Source organism: Pan troglodytes, chromosome 15 (assembly GCF_028858775.2).
Source record: "Pan troglodytes isolate AG18354 chromosome 15, NHGRI_mPanTro3-v2.0_pri, whole genome shotgun sequence".
Lineage (NCBI taxonomy): Eukaryota > Metazoa > Chordata > Mammalia > Primates > Hominidae > Pan > Pan troglodytes.
The window spans coordinates 56,839,085-56,862,995 of NC_072413.2; the positions used below are offsets into that span (position 1 = coordinate 56,839,085).

The 23,911-nt window shown below is 38.6% G+C and overlaps 1 protein-coding gene across 1 annotated transcript in view; it reads left to right on the forward strand.

The window, feature by feature from the left end:
- LOC134808334 (uncharacterized) overlaps window positions 1-23,225 on the forward strand; it is a 50,598-nt gene extending 27,373 nt beyond the window's left edge. The window contains exons 3-4 of the mRNA XM_063793185.1: window positions 21,794-22,062; window positions 22,537-23,225. Of these exons, the coding sequence (XP_063649255.1) occupies window positions 21,794-22,062; window positions 22,537-22,589 (322 nt within the window). The 3' untranslated portion in view covers window positions 22,590-23,225. The remainder of the gene's footprint in view (window positions 1-21,793; window positions 22,063-22,536) is intronic.
- The last annotated feature ends 686 nt before the right edge of the window (window positions 23,226-23,911 follow it).

Genomic DNA, 23,911 nt, shown 5'->3' on the forward strand with positions numbered 1-23,911 from the left:
AAGATAATAACATTCTCAGAGGGCTTTTCTTTTTAGGAGTGGGAACAGTTTAAAATAAAACTACTTTCCTCCACCAATGGTATGTTTATATATATATATATATATATACACACACACATATATATACATATATATAGAAGTAAAATGGGACAAAAAGTAGTAAAAATATTTAACCCAATTTATTGTCACTCACGGGCAGCTGAATATCCTGGAAGAGACATCAGACTGCATGCGAGAGGGGAGTTCTAGTACCTAACCGAGCAAAGTAGGTCCAGAAACCACTAGAGATTTCTGCTGCTTCACTGACCTAAGCTATGGTTAAATTAAAACAATGATTTTTGGCCTGGTGAGGTGGTTCATGCCTGTAATTCTAGCAGTTTGGGAGACTGAGGTGGGTGGATCACCTGAGGTCAGGAGTTCGAGACCAGCCTGGCCAACATGGTGAAACCCCGTCTCTACTAAAAATGCAAACATTAGCCAGGCATGGTGGCAGGTGCCTGTAATGCCAGCTACTCAGGAGGCTGAGGCAGGAGAATCGCTTGAACCCAGGAGGCAGAGGTTGCAGTGAGCTGAGATCAAACCACTTCACTCCAGCCTGGGCGAAAGAGCAAAACTCCTTCTCAAATAAAATAAAATAAAAAATAAAACAATGATTTTTAAGCAGCTTTTTAAGATGAATTATATACTTTTAAATCTTTTGTATAAAAATGGATAAAAGTGGAGCCGTTCTGATTTCTAAATTAGGGAGGAGGGATAGTACTTGGATCTGTCCATATAAATTTAATTCCAAACTCCCCCACAACTTCCTACCACTGTGATCTTTGGCGAGTTACTTAATCTCTCTAAGCCTCAGTTCTTTTATCTGTAAATTGGGGTATAACAATAATATTCACCTTATAGAGTGGCTGTGAATCAATGTAAAATCCTGAGAACAGCACCTGGAACATAGAACAATTGTTTATGTTATGGTTTTATTTTTGTTGGAAGCTGGTTGAAGAAAAGACACAAATCACTGCTTAAGAGCAATTTAGCTGGTTGATCTCTAAAATCTCAGAATTCTATTCTGTGTTTCTATACTAGAAATTTCTAGAGCATAACTCAGAATACCAAGCTTAAGAATCCATCAAATTACCATATTTAGGAGTGTTTTGTGCTTGCTTGTTAATTTTATGCCTTAAATTCTAGGAAACGTTGTTGATAGCTATGTGCCTATCATCTGTGCTATTTTTCTCAATGTGATTAGTCTCTGGAAGGTTGAAATCAAAATGTTTTGGAAGTAACACCAAAGAAAATAAGTCTAGGCTTTGTTGGTTATCCCTATTTGTTGTGAAAATGTCCTTCAGCGACTAGAGGATAACACTTGCACAGAGCACCTGCTTTCCTTGATGTCACACATTGTGTTATTTATTATATCTTGGGAACAATAGTGTCTGCTCCAGAGGCATATTGCTGAAGTGTTTAATTATCCAAAGGCCCTTGATTTCATCAGTACCTCTGGGTCCTTGACCCCTGACCTTTTTGGCTCCAGAAAGGCTGCAGGTACAGATCTATTTGCCGGTCAACAAGCTGGTATCAAGTCTCCTCTTTGCCCCATTCCTACCCCCTTTTCAGTAAACAATACATTCTAATATAAAATAGATGGGATGATAGCTTATCAGGGAAACTGCCAAGACCCCAGGGTCTCTGTCTCCTTGGAAAATTACTAAGCCACATTTAATACCGTGGAAATCAACTTCCTGAAGCCCAGAATTAGCCTGCCCTTTTGGTATTAAGCAGCACTGCTGATACAATCTATACTAAAGGCAGAAGAGAAATGGGGATCTCTACCCTACTGTCTTAAAATAAATACAGGCAAATCTGTTAGAGGAATTCATTGCATTTTAAAACTCAGAAGGATGTGAGAATAAGCATAAATAGATAGCTGCAAATGGAGAAAGGATAAATGCCTTTGGCGCAAATTCTTCATTATATAGGAATTAGAGTAGATGCTAAGAAGAATCAAAATGTTATACATGCTCTACCTTTAAAAGTTAATTATGATTTTAAAATAATTCAGTAGAGTGGCTACGATTATAAGCTTTCAAGGCAGACTGCCTGAGTTGGAATCTCAGCCATGCTATTAATTAGGTGTGTGATCTGGAATAGTTACTTCCCTTGCTGTGATTTTGCTCCTGCATCTGTGAGATGGAGTTCTGGTTATCTACTGCTGTCTAACAAACTACCCCCACCATTGAATTGCCTAAAGCAACATCCATTTTGTGAAAACTCATGATTTTGTGGGTCAGAAATCTGTGCAGGACTCTGCTGGCGGTTCTGCTCCATGTGGCACTGATTGGGTCACCTGGTGGCATTCAGTGGGCAGCTGCTTAGTTCTGGAGGTCCATGATTTCCCTCATGGTCTGGCATCTCGACGGGGCAGCTGGAAAGCTGAGCTCAGAGCCTCTGGAGGTGGTGTCTTCAGCAGGGTAGTTGGGTTTCTTACAATGGAGGCCCGGGGCTCCAAAAGTGAGGGCACAGGAGGCAGGAAAAGGAAGCTCTTAAGGCTTGGCCCTGGAAATGGGCACTGTGTCATTTCCCCATAAACTCATGGTCAAAACAGTCACAGAGCCTGCTCAGATTCAGGGAGGGGTCTTTGACTTCACCCCTTCATGGGAGGGGTGTCAAAGATTTTGCGGCCCTCTTTAATCAACCACAGATGGGGAGTATAGTAGTGCTGATCTGATAAAGTAATTGTGAGGATTAAATAAGACAGTATCTATAACGTGTTCAACAGCATCCATCAGATTAAATGTTCCATGTGTTAGATGTTATATGTTTATATATACTATTTCTCTATATAAATGTATATATGTATAATTATATTTATAAAACTATATATTTATAGGCAATCTGACATGTATGCATACTATAGCTATGTAGGTAGGTGATCTATGTATAATTACATTTATATGATTACATTACAACAAAGCAGAGGCTGATGTGGATATGAACAATCCTCAAGTAATTTCTACATCAGCTTTCTTAGTATTTGCATAGTGAATCGCTTTCCTTTCTGGGGGAAATAAGAGAATCGCTGCAGAAAAAGAGATTTATTTATTGAATTGTTTTATTTTAACTAAAACTAAACATCACTGGACACTGAAGTGACAGAACTTCTCCTGTGTGTGGACTCTCAGGAGGGGGTGGTGGCTGAGGCACTCAGCCCACTGGCCTTGAGGAAGGAAGGTCAGTCAGGCAGTATGTTTGATGGGGAAGAGAGGACACTGGAGAACTATTTTACTCCTAAGAATTATTTTACTGCTTTGTGCTTTCAAGTCTCACCTTTAAGGAGCCACATTGTAATCAATAATTGGAGAGTTAGCTTCCATGCCGAGAGACTGAGAGAAAGAAAGCAGTGGTCCTCTAAGAAGAAAAATTTCCAAATACAAAACAAGGTCACACATGAAAAGGCTAACATGACAAATGTGCCAGCGTGTTGTAGGAAGGCCAAGGATCTAGAAAAGAAATGGAAAATCCTATACATAAAGACATCAGAGGCAGCCTATGCTCATGAAAAGAAAAAGGGTTAGGCCAGGGAATGGGGTCATTCAAAGAACATTAAGGGGTTTCAGAAAGAATAGTTGTGCCCCAGAGGGCCACTAGGCAGAATGGGTTACATTACAAAGCTGTTAGGGTAGCATTTCAGGATGCGAGATGCACCATTTGCCAACAGGAGGGTGTGAGCAGGAAGAAACTCAAATCAGGTTTAGGCAACTCTTATAGCAGGATACCATTCTTTTTTTCTTAAAGTTGAAACTTCAAAGCATCAACTGAAAACTAACGGAAAAGTTAGGAAAATTCTCCATTTTTCACTCCTAACTCATCAGGGTGAGTTTGTCTTTTTATACCACGGTAACATGAAAGCCATTTAAAATGATCATCCTAGAAGACAAACCACAGAAAGGTTCTTGGTTATAGCTTGTGTACTTGCATTGCTTATGAACAGTCCAGGCTCTGTCCCCTGCTGTGTAGAGGGGTCTGGTCTCAGCGCAGTCCTCTGGTCCTCTCTGGCCTCCCTGAGGTCAGCTTTGGGACTTGCACTCCTGGATTTACTCCTGTTATTTGTTAGATATAGAAGTTTATTTTTGCAAACTGTGTTAATGAGCTGATTGCCTTAATTCATTTTATTCTTCAATTGTATTATCAGGTTTTTTTTCCTAATAGATTTTTATGAAGTCTTTGTAAATTAAAAAAATTGGCCCTATTTGTATGTGTTACAAATATGTTCCCAATATGTTGTCAATTAACTTTATTTATAATATGTGTATTTTCCAAATGGATGTTTAGATAAATTTGACCACATAAACATTTAAATTTCTTTTATGGTATCTAGGTTTCATGCGTATTGGCTAGAAGGCATTTCCTATGCCAAGATTGTAAATAAATTCATCTGTTTTCTTCTATTCCTATAAGTTTATTTTAAAAAAATCATTGATTAATCTGCTTTTATAATCTCATTAAAGAATCTTTTGACTAGTCTGGATTTACTTGGTATAAAGACTGAAGAAGGGGCCAGGTGCCGTGGTGTGTGCCTGTAGTCCCAGCCACTCAGGCTGCTGAGGTGGGAGGATTGCTTGAACCCAGGAGTTTGAGTTCGGCTTGGGCAACATACTGACATTCCATCTCTTAAAAAAAAACGACTGAAGACGGGCGATATCTTTTTCTAAATAGATAGCTAGTTTTCCCACTGTAATTTACAGATAATTCATTTTTCTCCTTTTGATTATAATGTAAGTTCCCATGTGAATTAGAGTATATTTCTGTATTCTCTATCCTTTGATCTTCTCATCTCCTCTTCAGCACCAACCTGTTTTTAATTATTATAGCTCCATGGAAATATTTTAATATCTAGTAGGATTCATCCCCCTTATAGCTTTCCTGTATATAAACAAGATTAGGTAAGAGAATATAATGGAAAAAAGATTCCAATTACCATATTAACTAAAAAAAAGAGTTTTGGCACTAAAGAAACGTGCAGACACATAAATTTTAAAAAATTATACTTAGAACCTAAGAAAAAACTTAAAAAGTTATACTGACAACATAAGAACAACATGCCTTGATATTGGATAGGAAGACTCTGTAGTGTGAAGCTCTCTGTTCTCCCTTAATAAATCCAGAGATTTAATACAATGCCAATTAAAATACCCAAAAGATTTTGAGGAAAACTTAAGAAAATGATACTAAGGCTCTCTTGGAGAAACAAATACACCAGAATGGCCAGAAAACTCCCCTTCCTTTTTGTACCTTATTAAGTCTCTTTAATATTGTCATTTAGTCTTTTATTTATGTATTTATTTATTATTTTTTATTTAGACAGAGTCTTGCTTTGTCGCCAGGCTGGAGTGCTGTGGCGCAATTTCGGCTCACTGCAACCTCTGCCTCCCGGCTTCAAGTGATTCTCCTGCCTCAGCCGCCCAAGTAGCTGGGACTACAGGCGCCCGCCACCACACCAGCTAATTTTTGTATTTTTAGTAGAGACGGGGTTTCACTATGTTGGCCAGGATGGTCTCAATCTTTTGACCTCATGCTCTGCGCCCCTCAGCCTCCCAACATTTAGGCTTTTTAATACTTATATAAGTCATTCATACTTGTAAAGTGACTGCAAACATTACAGAGGTGTAATAACATTAACAGCCGACAGTGATGGAGGGTTCTAGATGCCAGGCCCTTTACTGAATGCAACGTATATGAAATGTTCATGATCTCATTTCCTCCTCATAACAGCCTTACCAGGTTATCCTCCTTATTTTACAGATGGGTAAAATGAGGCACAGGGGGACTCAATAACTTTTTAAAGATTACTTAAGTGGTACCTGCAGAGCCTGGGTTTTTAACCAGTACACCATTTTGTCTTCCATTACATAAATAAGAAAAAAAGAAAAAGTCCCTCCTTCATCCAGCCTCATTTCCCAGACTCTGTGTATCCGGTTCACTTAGGTACCTATAATCATATAAAATATGTTCATAAAATAGTGTAATTTAATATATACAATGTTCTGTGCTTTATCACTAAACACTATATAAAGGGTTTCTCCATGTCAGCATATATAGAACCACAACATTCTTTTTAGCAGTCACTCAGGATGCAGATGTACCATAATTTAACTATCCTGTATTGATGTGCATTTAGGATGTGACCTCAATTGTTATATTTCCTTTTTCCTCAATCAGTTATCATTAACTCTCATTATTTTGTTGTGACGCTCACTTCAATCTTCTCTTGTAGGCCACTGACAGATGTTTTGTAAGAACGCTGCAGTGAATCTGCTCCACCCAGGAGCCTCTCTCTTTAACAATTTGACAGTGCAGCTCACTTTTTGAGCTGTATTTGTTCAATACAGTATTTGAGAGCTGTTCTTTCTTTTAATTCTCAAACATTATTTTGCATCTGTCTGTGCGTTTTATTTGCTCTCGAAATAGTTCCTCAAAGACGTCGTACATACTATCTGCAGTTTCTTGTTCAGTGCTACCTGCTGGGTTTTATCTTTCCAGGGTATCATAAAGAATTAATCACCATCATGAACATTTATTGACTGTTCCCTATGAACCAGGCCCCATGTTAATAGCTTCATTCTCATCTCATTTCCTCCTCAAAGCAATCCAGGATAGAGAAGATAATGCAGTATAAAGGTCTTTTTTTCCTCTATCTTACACATAAAGAGAGATTGAGGCACAAGGAGGTTAAGAAAATTGCCAGAAAAAAGGACAAGAAGAAAGAAAGTTGCCTAAGACATGGAGCTGGGACTAGAACTCCATGTGGCTAACTTTTAAACCCAGCCTTTTAACTTCTGTCCTTTATTGCCTCTTTTTAAAGCCATCATCATTTTCTCTGCTTTTTGGACACTAAAATGTCCTTGGGAAGAAATTCCATTCTTTCTTGATTTTCCTTTTCTTTTCTCATTGCCTTCACATTGCCTCAAACGCTTCTCATTTATTCATTTATTTGTTTTTTGGCTTCAGTTTCCATCCTTTTCCCCTTTCTATGTGCATTTCATGCTACCACAGCTGGGAGCATTTATTTTTATTTTTATTTTTTTATAAAGACTTTGGCTTTCTTCCTTCCTTTGAGTTTTCTTTGTATCATTTTTAAAATATATCCTGCCATTCTCTTATCCCTTCCAAAGTCAGGAGGGCTTCCTTCAACTTGATCATTCCTCTTACATCCTTATTTCTTCTTGTTTGAAGAAAATTTCGTCATCTGACACATACTTCTGCAAAATATCCCTCATTTTGCTAAATTATTTTCAGTTATTTCCTTATCATTAATAAAGTAGCTGTATTTCTCTCATAGCTCAAAGTTTCTTGGTCCATTTCTCTTTGGGGGGACTGTGTGCTAAATAAGTAACCTTTAAGGTATTTGTTCTTATTGAGTGATTCTAACTGTTTAGATTTTTGGGTCACTTTGATTTCCTTTCAATACTGTCACTTTTTCTTTTGCTTTCTTTTTTTTTTTTTTTTTGAGACAGAGTCTTGCTCTGTCGCCCAGGCTGGAGTGCAGTGGTGCGATCTCTGCTCATTGCAACCTCTGCCTCCCAGGTTCACGCCATTCTCCTGCCTCAGCCTCCTGAGTAGCTGGGACTACAGGCGCCCGCCACTACACCTGGTTAATTTTTTGTATTTTTAGTAGAGACGGGGTTTCACTATGTTAGCCAGGATGGTCTCGATCTCCTGACCTCGTGATCCACCCGCCTTGGCCTCCCAAAGTGCTGGGATTACAGGCGTGAACCACCACACCCGGCCAATACTGTCACTTTTTCAAAAAACTCATTTGAAATTCCTTCTTGCTACTGCTGCACTTAGTATCATGTGTAGGAAGTGAGAGTTGGAAATTCTCCTTTCCCCTTCCCAATTCATCCTGATCACCATGCATAATCTTACACAAATCTTATTAATCTTTTAAACTTCCAGATTGTATATTTAAAAAGAGGAAAAAAAGAAAGGAAGGAATCCATCCTCCAGTTTCATTCCCTTTCTATATTGACTAGAATGATGACGTTCTTTTACTTGGCGTTTCTTTGATAATACATTTTCTTATTCACATTTAGCCTGTTTTCTTGTTCTAAAATGTTTTCTATTTTCTTCATCTCTTTAACCTCTCAGTATACTAACATCTATGTTATTGGGAGGCTGTGTGATACACTAGAAAAGATCAAAGATTTGGAGCAAGATAGAACTGGTTTTGAACCTGGTTCTGCCATTTACTATCCTGTGTGACCATGAATAAACTACTGAATGTCTTCCAGACTATTTTCTCATCTTAGTGGTAAGAAAATTTACCCTGTAGTTGTAAGTATTAGAGGTAATGAATAAAAATGTGTAGTACAATGCCTGTACATAGCAGATGCTCTACAAATGGGAGCTGCTATTATTATTACTGTCATTAGTGTTTATTATTAGTGGCCTTCTAGATTTATGTTATGTAACTTGGATTTAATTAGTTGTACTCCTCTATGTTTTTTTAGGTAGTTCTTTGCATTTTCTCTGTCCTTTTCTCCCCTTTCTTCAAATCTTTGCATCTTACCTTTTACCTCTCAGGATTTCTTTTACAGAACAGGAATTTATCCTCTCATAGTTCTGGAACCTAGAAGTCTGAAATCAAGGTGTTGGCAGGGCCGTGCTCTCTCCGAAGGCTCAAGAGGAGGATCCTTCCTTGCCTCTTACTAGTTTCTGGTGGTTGCTCGCAATTTTTGATGTTCCCTGGTTGGTAGACACATACTTCAGTCACTGTCTCTATCCACACACAGCAGTCTCTCTTTATGTGTGTATCTGTGTCTCTTCTTTTAAGGACACTAGGAATTGGATCTAGACCCTACAATGATCCAGTATGACATAATCTTAACTTGATTACATCTGCAAAGACCCTGTTTCCAAAAGATCACATCCATAGGTCCAACATTTTTGGGGGGCAGGGGGCACAATTCAACCCACAACACAAGGGGGAGAAAATGGGATAAATTAATACAGATATGGTGGGAGAGTGGTAGAAAGACCATACCATCAGGTTCCTCATCTATACAGTGGCCATGTGACTGCCTACCTCTCTGCCACATTAACCTTTCTGCTGATCATATGGTTACAAGGACCAGAGCTGAGGTTTGAGTAAGGGAGTCTAATTAGACAGGTCTCTGGGCTCAATGACAAACACTTGCTTTATTGGAGGTAGGTAACTGCAGCTTGTGAATTCGCCTACTGAGCAGCTATGGGCAGAAGACACAAGAGGCCAGGGTGGATTCACCAGTGAGTGGTCAAATAAGCCCTCATGAATATTGAGAGTCTTATATGTCTTATGTTTGAGTGTATCATGAATATTCATGGTACATGGTCCGTCCCTTCTTTTTAATCATTTTATCTTCCATTCCTTCTTTTTTATTCATTTTATCTTTTTTTAACTAGAAAACGTAAGTGGAACACATGAAATATGCTCCATTTGTTTTCTTTGTCTCAATATGTTGTGTGTGTGTATATGTATATAATATATATATATAAAAGCATATATCTGTTTACTATGTCTTATGTGTTTCATGTATCCCACTTATTTTCTTATCTTTTATAGCAGTATTGAATATTCCCAAACAATACAGTAAACACACATTACAAGCATTTAAATAACAGAAAACCTCCATTGAGTCCTTCCTATATACCATCAGCACATTATAGGCATTGCCGAAGTTGATCCTAACTACAGCTCTGTAAGGAGGCAGTTATTAGTGGAGTACATTGTAAACTGATTCATAAGAAACCAAGAAGATTTTGGTACCTGGAGGTGGGATGCCACTGTATCAAAAACTTAAAACCTGGATTTGGTCTGAGACGAGGTGGAGGGTTGAAGATGCGTGGGCCTCTAGAAGAGCGCTAGCAGAAGCCTAAAGGGCCTAGAGGAAGCTGTCAGTGAGGGCCAAAATGAAATCAAGAAAATGGTTAATGGATGCTGGAGGAAAGTGGACTCATGTAGTGGTGGAAATCTTGGTAGCAATGTTGCCTGAAGTAATGTGACAAATAAAAAATGCACTTAATGAATGCTCTAGCTAAGGAAATTTTCAGGAAGAATGTTGGAAGTGCTGCCTGGTTTCTTCTCACTCTCTATAATAAAAAGTGAGAGGAGATAGAAGAGCTAAAGAATAAACTACTAAATATAAAAAGCCAGGACTTATTGGAATTAAAAATAAGGCATTTCTCATTCCCAGCTTCTCCAGGTGGCCAGACAACTCTCAAGAAAGGGCTTCAAGCCAAAGATCAAATCCAGGATAGGATTATTAGATCCTTCGTTCAGACCTCAGGAAGATCTGGGGCACTGTGTAGTAGGGCAGTTCCCAGTAGCACTTTTCAGATAGATGAAAGTTACTCTAAGAATGTTTTTTTAAAAATGGCTACATATTTTACATATTTATGCATTACATGTTTTATTTTGTTACATGCATGGAAAGTAGTGATCAAGTCAATGTATTAGGGGTATTCATCTTGAGTGTTTGTTATTTCTGTGTTTGGAACAATTCAAGTCATCTCTTCTAGATACTTTGAAATATACAATATTTTATTGTTAACTATAGTTAACCAACTATGCTGTTGAACTTTAGAACTTAAACCTTCTATCTAACTGTATGTTTGTACCCTTTAACCAACCTCTCTCTTTCTCTCTCTTTTTTTTTTTTTGAGATGGAGTCTTGCTCTGTTGCTCAGGCTGAAGTGCAGTGGCGTGATCTAGGCTCACTGCAACCTCTGCCTCCCAAGTTCAAGCAATTCTCCTGCTGCAGCCTCCCGAATAGCTTGGACTACAGGTGTGCACCACCATGCTCGGCTAATTTTTGTATTTTTAGTAGAGACAGGGTTTCGCATGTTTCCCCAACTGCTCTGGAACTCCTGGCCTCAGGTGATCTACCTGCCTCAGCCTCCCAAAGTGCTGAGATTACCGGCCTGAGCCACCGCACCCGGCCCGATCTCTGTACTCCCCACTCCCACCCACACACCCTTCCCAGCCTCTGGTACTCTGTAGAGTATCCTTCTACTCTATATTTCCATGAGAAAACCTTTTTAAGCTCCCAGATATGAGTGAGAACATGTGATATTTGTCTTTCTGTAACTAGCTTATTTCACTTAAAATAATGGCCTCCAATTCCATTTGTGTTGCTGTAAATGACAGGATTTCATTCTTTTTTTATGGCCAAAGAGAATTCCATTGCATATATAGGTATATATGTACAACTTTTTTTTTTTTTTTTTTTTTTTGAGACAGAGTCTTGCTCTGTCACCCAGGCTGGAGTACAGTGGCGTGATCTCGGCTCACTGCAACCTCCGCCTCCTGGATTCAAGCGATTCTCGTGCCTCACTCTCCCAAGTAGCTGGGACAACAGGCGCACACCACCATGCCTGATTAATTTTTGTATTTTTAGTAGAGGGGGGTTTCATGATGTTGGTCAGTCTGGTCTGGAATTCCTGGCCTCAAGTGATTTGCCCTCCTCCACCACCCAAACTGCTGGGATTACAGGTGGGAGCCACCATGCCCGGCCCTATATACCACTTTTTAAAAAATCCACTTGTCCATTGATGGACACTTAGGTTGAATCCATATCTTTGCATACTGTGAATGGTGCAGCAATAAACATGTGAATGTAGGTATGTTTTTATATGCTGATTTCTTTTCCTTTGAATAACTATTGAATATTGGGGTTGCTAGATCATATGGTAGTTCTATTTTTAGTTTTTTTGAAAAACCTCAATATTGTTTTCCATAGTGGCTGTACTAATTTATGTTTCCACCAACAGTGTACAAGAGTTCCCTTTTCTCTGCATCCTCACCAGCATTTGTTATTTCTTGTCTTTTTAATCATAGCCATTCCAATGGGTAAGATGATGTCTCATTGTGGTTTTGATTTGCATTTCCCTGATGATTAGTGATGTTGAGCATTTTTTTATATACCTGTTTGCCATTTGTATGTTTTCTTTTGAGAAATGCCTACTATTCATGTCATTTGCCTACTTTTAACTAAAAATATTTGTTTCACTGTTGAGTTGTTTGAATATCTTGTATATTCTGGATACTTGTTCCTTGCTAGTTTAATAGTTTGTAAATATTTTGTCCTATTCAACAGATTGTCTTTTCTTTCTGTTAATTGTTTCCCTTGCTTTGCAGAAGGTTTTTAGTTTAATATGGTTCCATTTGTCTATTTTTGTTTTTAATTGCCCATGCTTCTGAAGTCTTAGCCATTAAATCTTTGCCTAGACCAAAGTCCTGAAGTGTTTTCCCTAGGTATTCTTCTGGTATTTTTATAGTTTGGGGCCTTTTGTTTATGTTTAAGTCTTTGATCCATCTTGAGTTGATTTTTGTATATAGCGATAGACCCAGTTACACTAAATAGGAGTCCAGTTTCATTTGTCTACATATGGATGTCCAATTTTCCCAGCAACATTTACTGAAGAGACTTTCCTTTCCCTAATGTATGTTCTTGGCAGCTGTAAAAAATCAGTTGGCTATAAATATGTGGATTTATTTCTGGTTTCTCTATTGTGTTTCATTGGTTTATTTATGTAATTTGAAGTTAGATAGTGTCATGTCTCTAGCTTTGTTCTTTTTGCTCAGGATTGCTTTGCCTATTTGGGCTCTTTTTTTATTCCGTATGAATTTTTGGATTGTTTTTTCTATTACTGTGAAAAATGACATCAGGATTTTGATAGAGATTGCATTGAATCTGTAGATTTCTTTGGGAAGTATGATCATTTTAACAATATTAATTATTCCAAAACATGTGCATGGGATGGCTTTCCATTTATTTCTATCCTCTTCAATTTCTTTCATCTGTGTTTCGTAGTTTTCCTTGTAGAGATTTTTTCACCTTCATGGTTAAATTTATTCCTATGCATTTTTTGTAGCTATTATATATGACATTGCCTTCTTGATTTCTTTCTCAGCTAATTAATTATCGGTGTGTAGAAACGCTAATGATTTTTGTGTGTTGATTTTATATCTCGCAACTTTACTGAATTTATTTATCAGATCTATGAGTGGTTTTGGTCAAGTCTTTAGGTTTTTCTAGATCTAAGATCATATTATCTGCAAAAAGGGACAATTGGACTTCTTATTTTCCAATTTAGGTGCTTTTAATTTGTGTCTCTTGCCTGATTGCTCTGGCTTGGATTGCCAATATCATGCTGAATAAGACTGGTGAACGTGGGCATTCTTGTTCCAATTCTTAGAGGAAAGGATTTCAGATTTTTTCTATTTAGTATAATGTTCAAGAAGATGTTAGCTGTGGGTTTGTCATATATGGCCTTTATTATTTTGAGGTTATGTTACTTCTATGACTAGTTTGTTAAGAGGTTTTTTTTTTTTAATCATGAAGGGATGTTGAATCTTATCAAATACTTTATCTGTCTCTATTGAGATGATCATGTGGTGTTGTTTTTCATTCTTTTGATGTGACACACCATGTTTATTTATTTGCATATGTTGAACCATACTTGCATCCCTGGGATAAATCCCATTTGATCATGGTGTATTATCTTTTTGATGTGTTGTTAGATTTGGTTTGCTAGTATTTTGCTGATAATTTTTGGGTCTATGTTCATGAAAGATATGGGCTTGTTTTTTTTTTATTGCATCCTTTTCTGGTTTTGGTACCAGGGTAATGCTGGCCTTGTAGAATAAGTTAGGGAGAATGCTCTCCTCTCCAATTTTTGGAATAGCTTGAAGAGAACTGTGAGTTCTTCTTTGAAAGTTTGGTAGAATTCAGCAATGAAGCCATCTGGTCTGGGACTTTGTTGGGAACTTTTTATTACTGATTCAATTTCGTTACTTGTTATTGATCTGTTCAGGATTTCTATTTCTTCCTGATTCAATCTTGGTAGGTTGTCTGTGTCCAGGAATTTATCCATTTCCTCTAGGTTCCCAGTTTGTTAATATATAGTTATTCATAATCATCTCTGACAATTTTTCCTATTTTTGTGGTATCAGTTGAAATGTTTCTTTTTTATTTCTGATTTTGTTTACTTGAGTCTTCTCTCTTTTTTTCTTGGCTAGTCCAGCAAACAGTTTATCAATTTTATCTTTTCAAAGAACCAACTTTTCATTTTGTTGATCCTTTGTATTATTTTAGTCTCTATTTTGCTTAGTTCACTCAGATTCTTATTATTTCTTTTCTTACAACAATTTTGGATGTGGTTTGTTACTGCTTTTCTAGTTCTTTAGGTCCATCATTAGATTGCTTATTTGAATTATTTCTACTTTTTTTGATGTAGACATTTATTGCTATAAACTTCCTCTTAGCATTGCTTTTGCTCTATCCCATAGCTTTTGGTAGCTTGTGTTTTGATTCTCATTTATTTCAGTAAATTATTTGATATTCTCCTTAATTTCTTCCTTGATCCGTTGGTCATTCAAGAGCATGTTTGTGCAGTTTCCAAGGTTTCTGTTATTAATTTCTAGTTTTATTCCATTGTGGTATGAGAAGATGCTTGATATAATTTCTATTTAATTTTTTTTGATATTTGTTTTGTGTGTTAATGTATTGTCTAGCCTAGAAAATGTTCCACGTGCCGAAGAGAAGAATGTATATTCTATAGCTGTTGGACGAAATGTTCTGTAAACGTCTGTTAGGTCCATTTGGTCTAATGTGCAGTATAAATCCAGTGTTTCTTTGTTGATTTTCCATCTAGATGATCTGTCTAATGTTGCGAGTGGGGTGTTGAAATCCCAAACTATTGTCATTTTGGAGTCAGTCTTTCCCTTTAGATCTAATCATATGTGCTTTATATATCTGCATGCTCCAGTGTTGGGTGCATATATGTTTAGAATTGCTATATCCTCTTTCTGACTTGATCCCCTCATCATTATACAATGATATAGTAATTCTTTATCTCTTTTTACCGTTTTTGACTTAAAGTCTGTTTTATCTGATATAAGTACAGCTACTCCTGCTTACTTTTGGTTTCTGTTTGCATGACATACCTTTTTCTATCCCTTTATTTAGAGTCTGTATGTCTTTACAGGTGAGATTAGGTTCTTATAGGCAGCATATACTTGAGTTTTTTAAAATTCATTTGGATAGTCTGTATCTTTTAAGTGGAAAGTTTAATCAGTTTATATTCAAGGTTATTATTGATATGTGAGGGCTTATTCCTATCACCATAGTAATTGATTTCTGGTCATTTTGTATATCCTCTGTTCCTTTCTTTTTTCTCTTATTGCTTATTATTTTAGTTTGGTGGTTTTCTGTAGTGGTAACATTTGAGTCTTTTCCTTATCTATTTGCTCTACCAGTGGGTTTGATATTTTTGTGTGTTTTCACGATGGTAGATATTGTTCTTTCACTTCTGGGTGTAGAACTTCCTTAAGCATTTCTGGTAGGACCAATCTAGCGCCGATGAATTCCCTGAGCTTTTGCTTATCTGGGAACAACTTTATGTCTTCTTCATTTATGAAAGACAACTTTGCTGAGTATAGTACCTTTGGATGGCAGTTGTTTTTCTTTCAGCACTTTGGATATATCATCCTATTCTCTCCTGGTCTGTAGGTTTCTGCTGAGAAATTTGCTGTTAGTCTGATGGAGTTTCCTTTATAAGTGACTAGATGCTTTTCTTCTGCTGTTTTTAGAATTCTCTGTTTGTCTTTGACTTTTGACAGTTTGACCACAATGTGCTACGGAGAAGACTTTTCTGAATTGTATCTATTTGGTGATCTCTGAGTCTCCTGTATCTGTCTGTCTAAATCTCTTGCTAGACTTGGGAAGTTTTCATCTATTATTTTGTGAAATAAGTTTTCTAAACTTTTGGTCTTCTTTTTGCCTTCTAGGGTACAGAAATTGGAATATTTGGTTGCTTTATGGTCTCCCATATGTCATGTAGTCTTTGCTCATTCTTTTAAAATTCGTTTTCTTTTTTTTTTTGTCTGACTGGGTTATTTCAAAAGACTTATTTTCACATCTTAAACTTCTTTTTTTTTTCTTGATCTAGTCTAGTCTATTGTAGAAGCTTTTGAATGTATTTTGTAATTCATCCAATGAATTCTTCAGTTTTAAAATTTATGGTTGGTTCTTTTGTATGAGATCTATCTCTTTGGTGAATTTTTCATTCATACCCTGAATTGTTTTTCTGACTTTTTTGTATTATTTTTCAATATTCTCTTGCATCTCACTGAGCTTCTTTAATATCAATATTTTGATTTTTTTCTGGGATTTTGTAAATTTCTTTTTTATTGGAATCTGTTGCTGGAGAGTTATTGTGTTCCTTTAGAGATGTCGTATTTCCTTGCTTTTTTATGTTCCTTGTGTCCTTACATTGATATTTGTGCATCAGTGTAGCAGTCACCTCTTTCAATTTTTTGAATTTGCTTTCATAATGGAGTGCTTTTTCCCTGAAGATGTATGTATGGTGTTGATTGGGTAGGGCGCTTTGGCTTTGATTCTTGGCGTGTGTAGTAGTGTAGTCTGTGTATGATTTCTTAAGCTAGAGTTAGTGGTGCCTGTGATTTACTTGGTGGCCTAGGGTTCAGTTGTTAGTGGAGGTTGTGGTGAATTTTTAATGGAGACTGGGATACCAGGTGGGCCAGTCTTCCAGTCCTTGTGGTACAGTGGTGGGCTGAGTATGCTTATTCTTTGGCCCCAGAGTGGTATACATTGGCACTGGTGTTATTGTGTCCAGGCAGACCAATTCTTGGGCCTCCAGGTGGCTTTCAAGAGTGCCAGGAGTGGCAGCCATGGGCACTATGGGTGGGCAAATTCTTGGGCTCCTGGGCTGCAGATGTGGCATAGGTGATGTCAGTAGTAGTGGCAGGATACCCTCTGTGTCTCACATTCGTGTTGGCAGTATATGCAACAGGCTGTGCTTGCCAGTGCCCAGGCCTGCAAATGGCATATATGGGTGGGTATCAGCTGTGGTGGTAGCAGCAGGTTGGGTGAGCCCAACCTCAGGCCCCCAGGAGGAATGCTCAGGTGCCTATGATGGTGGAGTGGGATGGTGGATTGGGCTCTATGCCTCAGATAGTGTGCTTGCATACTAGGGGTATGGAGTCCAGCTGGGAGGACCTGCCTTTAGCCCTCCCCACTGGTGTGTATTCAGGCACTGGATGTGGTAGGCAGGGGCAGGGCAGTCCGCAGGTCACTGGTGAAATGCTTAGGTAGGGGCAGCAGTGACTATGCTGTAGGCCTGCTACTAGGAGGGTGGGGTTGCTTTCACTGTGAGCAGCCACAGGCAGGTAGCCAGGGGTGTATGCTTTGCTATTGCTTCGGCCCCTTTGCAGCAGCCCACAGCAACACCAGCTGCAAGCAGTGTGAAAGTGCATGGCCACCCCTTTGCTAGGGGTTGGGTTGAAGTTGCCTCTGGCAGCTCAGCCATCATCCTGGCAGTGGCAGCAGTTGGCAGTGGTAGCAGCATGGTGTGGGGTGGCTTTTGTAATGGCTGCCCCTCTGCTGGTGGGGTCGGGTCACTGCCAGTGACTTGTCTTTTGGCACTTATGGTGGCAGCAGCCAGCTGTGGCAGTAGCTATGGGTAGGTTACCCTTCAGGGGAAGTAGCTGCTGGTGGGGAATGTCACTGGGGCTCTGGGGATATGCAGATGCAGGGGCTATTTTTCCCCAGGACAAGATACAGACTGGTAGGAAATGGGATCTCAAAATAGTGTTGTGCTCTAGCTGCTTTGGACTTAGGAGGTGTATAGGACTCAGTGTGAGCTTCCTTTCTGGAACAATGCTGTTGTGCAGTCTCCAGACAGCTCCCTATGTTGGTCTTAGGTCCTGTGAGGGTCAAGGGGCTCTCCTGTGGGTATAATTGCAGGAGTCCACAGTGGGAATGTGGACCACTTATCTGTTTCCCACATTGAGGAGTCTCTCCAGGCTCCCAGCCAATCTTGGCTGAGCAGGCTGCTCCTCTCCTTCCTTGCCTTAGGTATGTCCTTTCACTCCTCTGTTGAATTTCAGTGTTCTCTCTTAGATATCTATTCAAAATGTGATTATCTACTTACTATGTTGGCTCTTCCTTGTGGAAGAGGTGGTGAGTACCCAATGTATCCAGTCAGCCATCTTGAAGCTGAGCCTGCTAAGGATCTTAAAGGGTGCCTCCTGGATGCACCTCTTAAGCACAAAGGCTTTTAGAAAGTATCTTAGAAATGTTTGGAGCCTCAAAGGGAATCTCAGGAGCCTCAAAGGGAACCTGAGTGAGAACTTATCTCAAAGAGATTTGCAATTGTGGCTTTTGTCTAATGGAATGAACTCCAATAAGATTTATATGAAACTCACAAAGTTTTTCAGAGAGTTATAGTGAAATTATCACTAGCTGGTCCTAAAAAGACAGAAAGTGCAAAACAAAAAGAAGCTTGTTGCTTTAAAGGGAAGAAATCTGAGGGTCTTGGGAGACTGAATGTATTTTGCATGTGGGAGGAATAAAAATAACTTGTGGGCACAGGGCAGACTCCTGTGGTTTTAAAAAAATGACCCCACGATTTTTTGATACTTTCCCCATTAGAGGTATGTATGGCCTTATGTCCTCTCCTCTTGAATCTCTGCACTGTGGAATGCATATGAATTGCCCCTGCCAAGCCCTGCTCAAATGGCAGATTTGTAGACAAAATAAATGATTGTTGTCTTAAGCGACTGATATGGTTTGGCTGTGTCCCTACCCAAATCTCATCTTGAACTGTAGCTTCCATAATCCCCACCAGTCATGGGAGGGACCCAGTGGGAGGTAATTGAATTATGGGGGCAGGTTTTTCCCATGCTGTTCTCATGACAGTGAATAAGTCTCAGGAGATCTGATGGTTTTATAAAGGGCAGTTCCCCTACACACGCTGTCTTGCGTGCCACCATGTAAGACATGACTTTGCTCCTCCTTTGCCTTCCACCATGATTGTGAAGCCTCCCCACCCATGTGGAACTGTGAGCCCATTAAACCTCTTTTTATTTATAAATTACTCAGTCTCGAATATGTCTTTATTAGCAGCATGAGAACAGACTAATACAGCAACTAAATTTGGGGGTGCTTGGTTATGTAGAAATAGACAACTGAAATGCCCCATTTTATAAATGAGAAAATTGAGACACAGAGAAATTAAATAACTTGTCCAAGGCCACATAGCTAGCAAGTGACAAACTCATGTGCTTCATTGTCTAAGCTTTTACTCTCTATGCTACAGGACTTCTCTTGTGCCAATGCCATCTTCTCCAAATGATCTTCCAATTATTCTTTGCTTTCCTCTGAAGACTGCCTGAGGAGAAAAGTGCACTTCTGCATGTATACATTGACATCCTGGTTTACCTACTATTTGTGAACCTGAGCTCTGGATCCAGTCTCAGCTTTGGCAAAATTCAGCTTTTGAGCAAGCAAAGCTGAAATCCAGACCTCGGAGCTGGGTGGATCAACTCCATCATCAGCACATGCAAGGCTGCACAGTAAGGCTGGCAGCCAGCACCTTCTCTGGCTCATAGGTTGGTGGAGTCTTCAAACAAAAAATCCTTACTGCTATAATATGTATTCATGTATCTCCTTTCTGTTTCTTGAGGTTTATAATTTGTGTTAGTTTTTTTCTTACATTTTTAGTGTCTTTTTATTCTACCTATTTCATTTTCTAACCTCTTCACTCTCACTCCTGAATCCTAAATTAATCACCTTTATTTTTCTCATTTTCTTCCGGAAGCCTCTTCTCTGGTTTCTCCTTTTAAAGCCTCTGGAGTTCTCTCTACATTCATTTGGCAGATGTTACTGGCTAAGTTATTCATTCATGTTAACTGGCCCAGCTGTGTAGGCCTCTTCTTGTTTTGATGTGAATTGGACAGTTTGAATAAATATGTTTTAATTTTGTCATTAAAGAGATTGTATACAATTTGTTTGAAAAGGATGAAATATGGGTGCCTTGTTCTTTTAAAGTACCTAAATGATTTTTTTGTGCACATAGCTTAGTCTTTTGGATTTATGTGTCAATCAATTGACCTCCTTATCTATATTCATCCATCCATCCATCCATCCATCCATCCATCCATCCATCTTCCACTTATTCTTCTATCATGTCTTTTTGGCTATCTAATCTTACCTTCCCTATCTTTAATTGAAAACAACATTGTGGGAATTTAACCCCACCGCCTTGCTACAATTCTCTTTCTCATGTGTACTTTCTATGTACATATTTCAAATGTGCTGTTGCTTTCCCTGTAACAGTTAGAACATCATTATGTCCCTTTAATTTTAACACAAATTGCTTGTTTTCATTGTTGTCATTTTTGAGAATAAAACATTTAGTCTTGGCCTGTTAAACAGAATTGCCAAAAAATATTTGTAGATCTAGTCTTTTTCTCTGAAATAGGCTTAAAAAAATCTACTTCTGTTGATGAATTGAAGCTCTTCTATTTTCTGGAATTTAAATGATTACAAATGATACCCTGTGAGTTCATCCTGATTTCATTAATAACCAGAGTTCTTACCTCGGTATCTGTCTGGGGAGCTGCTCTCATCAATGTCGAGTGAATCCACACCACAAATCTTACCCTGAAAGCCTTCCTGCTGTCCTCCCTTCACTGACGTGGCTTAGCTTTTCTTATCTTCTGCTGAAGCCTTAATGGAAGACAAAATCGACAGGCTAGCGTGTTCTGCTTGGCTTCTTTTCCTGCCCCCTCCTTCTTTGTTCCTTCTCTTCTTTATCCTGCCTGAGTTGTCAGCTTTATTCAGTCTCTCCTGTTTAGACTTCCCATCTGCTGCTGGCAGTGGGTACTGTCTCGGTTTCTGCGGAAATCAGGAGAAAAAGCAATATTTAGTCCATCTCAACTTTCACAGTTATTTTCTTTCTACTATTAGCTTTGAAGTTCCTACTTTCCTACCCTGAGTGTTGACATCTTTTGTTTGGAGCATATTTGTACTACAGCTTTCTCTCTCCCCCTCTAAGTTAGCTCATATTAACCACAGCATCCAGTCTCATTAGCTTATCTATTGTAAATTATTTTCAACTCCCTACTCTAAACAAAATGGGAGGCCAGTTCATACTTCCTGACTTATATATGTTACAACCTGTATAATAAACTTACTCTATGCAGATACCCATTTCTAACTCTTTCCAGTGAAGTGGCCTATTTAGGACCATTTAAAACTATATTAGAGTCCTATTCGCTTTGCCTTGAGATGGTTGCAGTCACCTTATTTTTTAGTACATGCAACTAGCTTTCCTTGTTTTCTCTTTCAGAATCTCGGAAGTATATTTTTTTTAAAAAGAAAAGTATTTTGAAATTATAACACAAAGCTAACTCCATGTCAAAAATATTTGAATAAAAATTCTATTAGAATAAACATATTTGGATTCTGTAAGACTATAATATATAATAGTTGGATCAAGGAGGGTGAATACATTTTGTGGATGTTATCATGTGGAAGATTATGTTTTACTTTTTTATTCATGGTAAAATTTTAAGGGGAAATAACAACAAATATTTTTCTTTCCCATTTATTTCTAGTAAAAGTTATGTAGCTTTTTTTGTTCCTGATGGAATTCTGTAATGACTAAGTCACTGAAACACTTGCATCTCTCTTAGGAGGGACGTGTGGAATTTTTTCACAAAAGAAAGAGCATGTTGTTATAAATGCTTCATGTAACCAGTTTAATACATCACTGAGTAAGAGACACACAGAAAACAATTCCTCTTATTTGGTCCTGGGAGACTGGGCATATGCCTCAGTGTAAAGGTGGGAGGCTTGTGAGTGCTTATTTCCTGGAAGTTGAGAAGCGTCTTTAGTCTACTGTGTTGACAGCAAAGCCAGGATCAACAGATTGTTTTATTAATTTGTTGTAGGTTGAGTTGCTTTTGCCTCTGGGCATTCCTGTGTTCAACTGGGGCTTTTGCCAAAAAAGCCAGAACGCCCTTAATCTCCTCTTTCCTCATGAAACTCACAGCTTTGGTTCGTCACAGATCTTGCAGATCTTGGCGGTGCTCTCCTACTCCCCAGTTTTGTCTCAGCACCATATGGCTTTTGACAAAGTCAGGCCACAGCTTCAACCTAAACAGCTTAACATTATCGAAAGCCCAGCCCACTGAGGAAATAACAGTTCTCGTTTATTTCTGTAAGTCATATGGCTGGGAGTGGGAAGAGGGTAGGGAAGTCAGTGTGGTGAGGGATGGGGAACATGTGAAAGATGCAAAGAAAATAGGTGGATGTGGGAGTGGGAAGGGGGCAGTTCTAACAGATAAGATGTAGTGGATTCTGAGCAATATTTTCCAAGTCCAAGAAAAATACATTGCTCATATTCATTTTTTCCCCCTAAGGATAATGAACTTTCACCTGGATTTAAAAAGGAGGAGCCAAAGTCTGGTTTCAATTAACATGTTTTACAATATATGGGGGTGTTTTCCATATTGCTTCCGTAGCTTGCAATGGATGCTTAGGACATAACGATGTCTTACATACTCGGCTGTGGGAATGTGATGTCAGAATCCTCAGGGCTGGGGTGTGGGTGGTGGTGTTTGCCTACACTGAGGTTCTGTGTTCCAGACCTCACTCAACTGCATGCTATTTTTGGCTTGCAACCTCCTACCAGGCAAGCCTGATGAATGTCTAACTTCAAGGGAAAAAGAGAAGAGCAAAATGTAAGGAGCTGAATATCTCCCCCCGCCCACATCAAATTTCACTCCACCCTGTAAGACCTGGAGAACCAGAAGCAAGTTTCAAACCTTTCCACTAAGATCCACAGCAAACTGTGACTCCTGAATGAAGATGATTCTAATGGTGGCAAGAAACCAAGAAGGCCAGATGCTTCATTTTCTGGTCTTCTAAGAAGAGACAAATGATGTATCCATCCAGTGTATAATTTCATGAACTAGCAGAACACTCGGCCTTGTGTAAACACTCGGTTCCAAAACCCAGAAGCAAATAAACCCAGTAGAGAAAACCAGCTTTATTTTTTAAATCCTCCGATGAATTTGAGGTTGGGAAAGGAAAACACACCATAAGAGTGACTGCTATTGTTCTGGATCATGATTTATCTTCAGTCAGCTTGTGAAAATTAACTAGGCTACTTTCCTGAAGAGCTGAGGAGTGGATCTGAGTTATATAAGCTGCTCATCTAACAGCATAGAAACTGATACACAAAGGAGTTAGCTTTCTTGAGGTCACCTTTAAAAGCTCAGACCTCAAGAAATCTGCACGTCATTCAGCTCAGGCCATGCCTTCTCCCTGCTGGGAAACCTGCTGTGGTTCACTTCCCTCTTGGACTTCGTTGGCCAGACGGTATGTAGCCCTAACCCAGTTTTCTAATCGTACTTCCCACTTTTAACTTTTTCTTTGCTCTCCAAGTTCTTTATATCTAGGCCCCATTGGTTTACTTGCTCTTCTCCCAAGATACCAGGGATTCTTTGGATGCTGAATATTGCTCATATTTTCCTTCTGGAGTTGGAATGTCCTACCCGCCTATCTCAAACATGTGGACACTGACCTTCCCTTTAGGAACCAGATCAAATGTCATGATGTCCACAGAGCTTACTCTAGTTGGCCTATTTAGTCTAATGTGTAGCACAATGGGTAAGGGAACAGCCTTGGGTTAGGTAGGCCCAGGTTAAGGTTGTTTTTCCTTTCCTGATTATATGATCCTGGCAAGGTACTTGAGCTCTGAGTTTTTCAGCCCCTCCTCTGTAAAAAGAATGATGAATGTAGAACCAATAAATAGGATTAATAAAATTGGGATCAACTCAACAAATATTATTTCATGAATTTAAATTTCAGGGATAAAAAGAAATTTCAAATCATCAAAGAAGATATTTATACATCTATATCTATTAATATCTATCTAAGTATGTATTTTGGCCTATTCCAGAGAAAAAATACTAGACCCAGTAAAATAGTTTGTATCAAGTCCATTCTTCCATTTGTTTGTATATTGATTTAACAACCATTTGTTGAGTAGCTAATGTATGCCA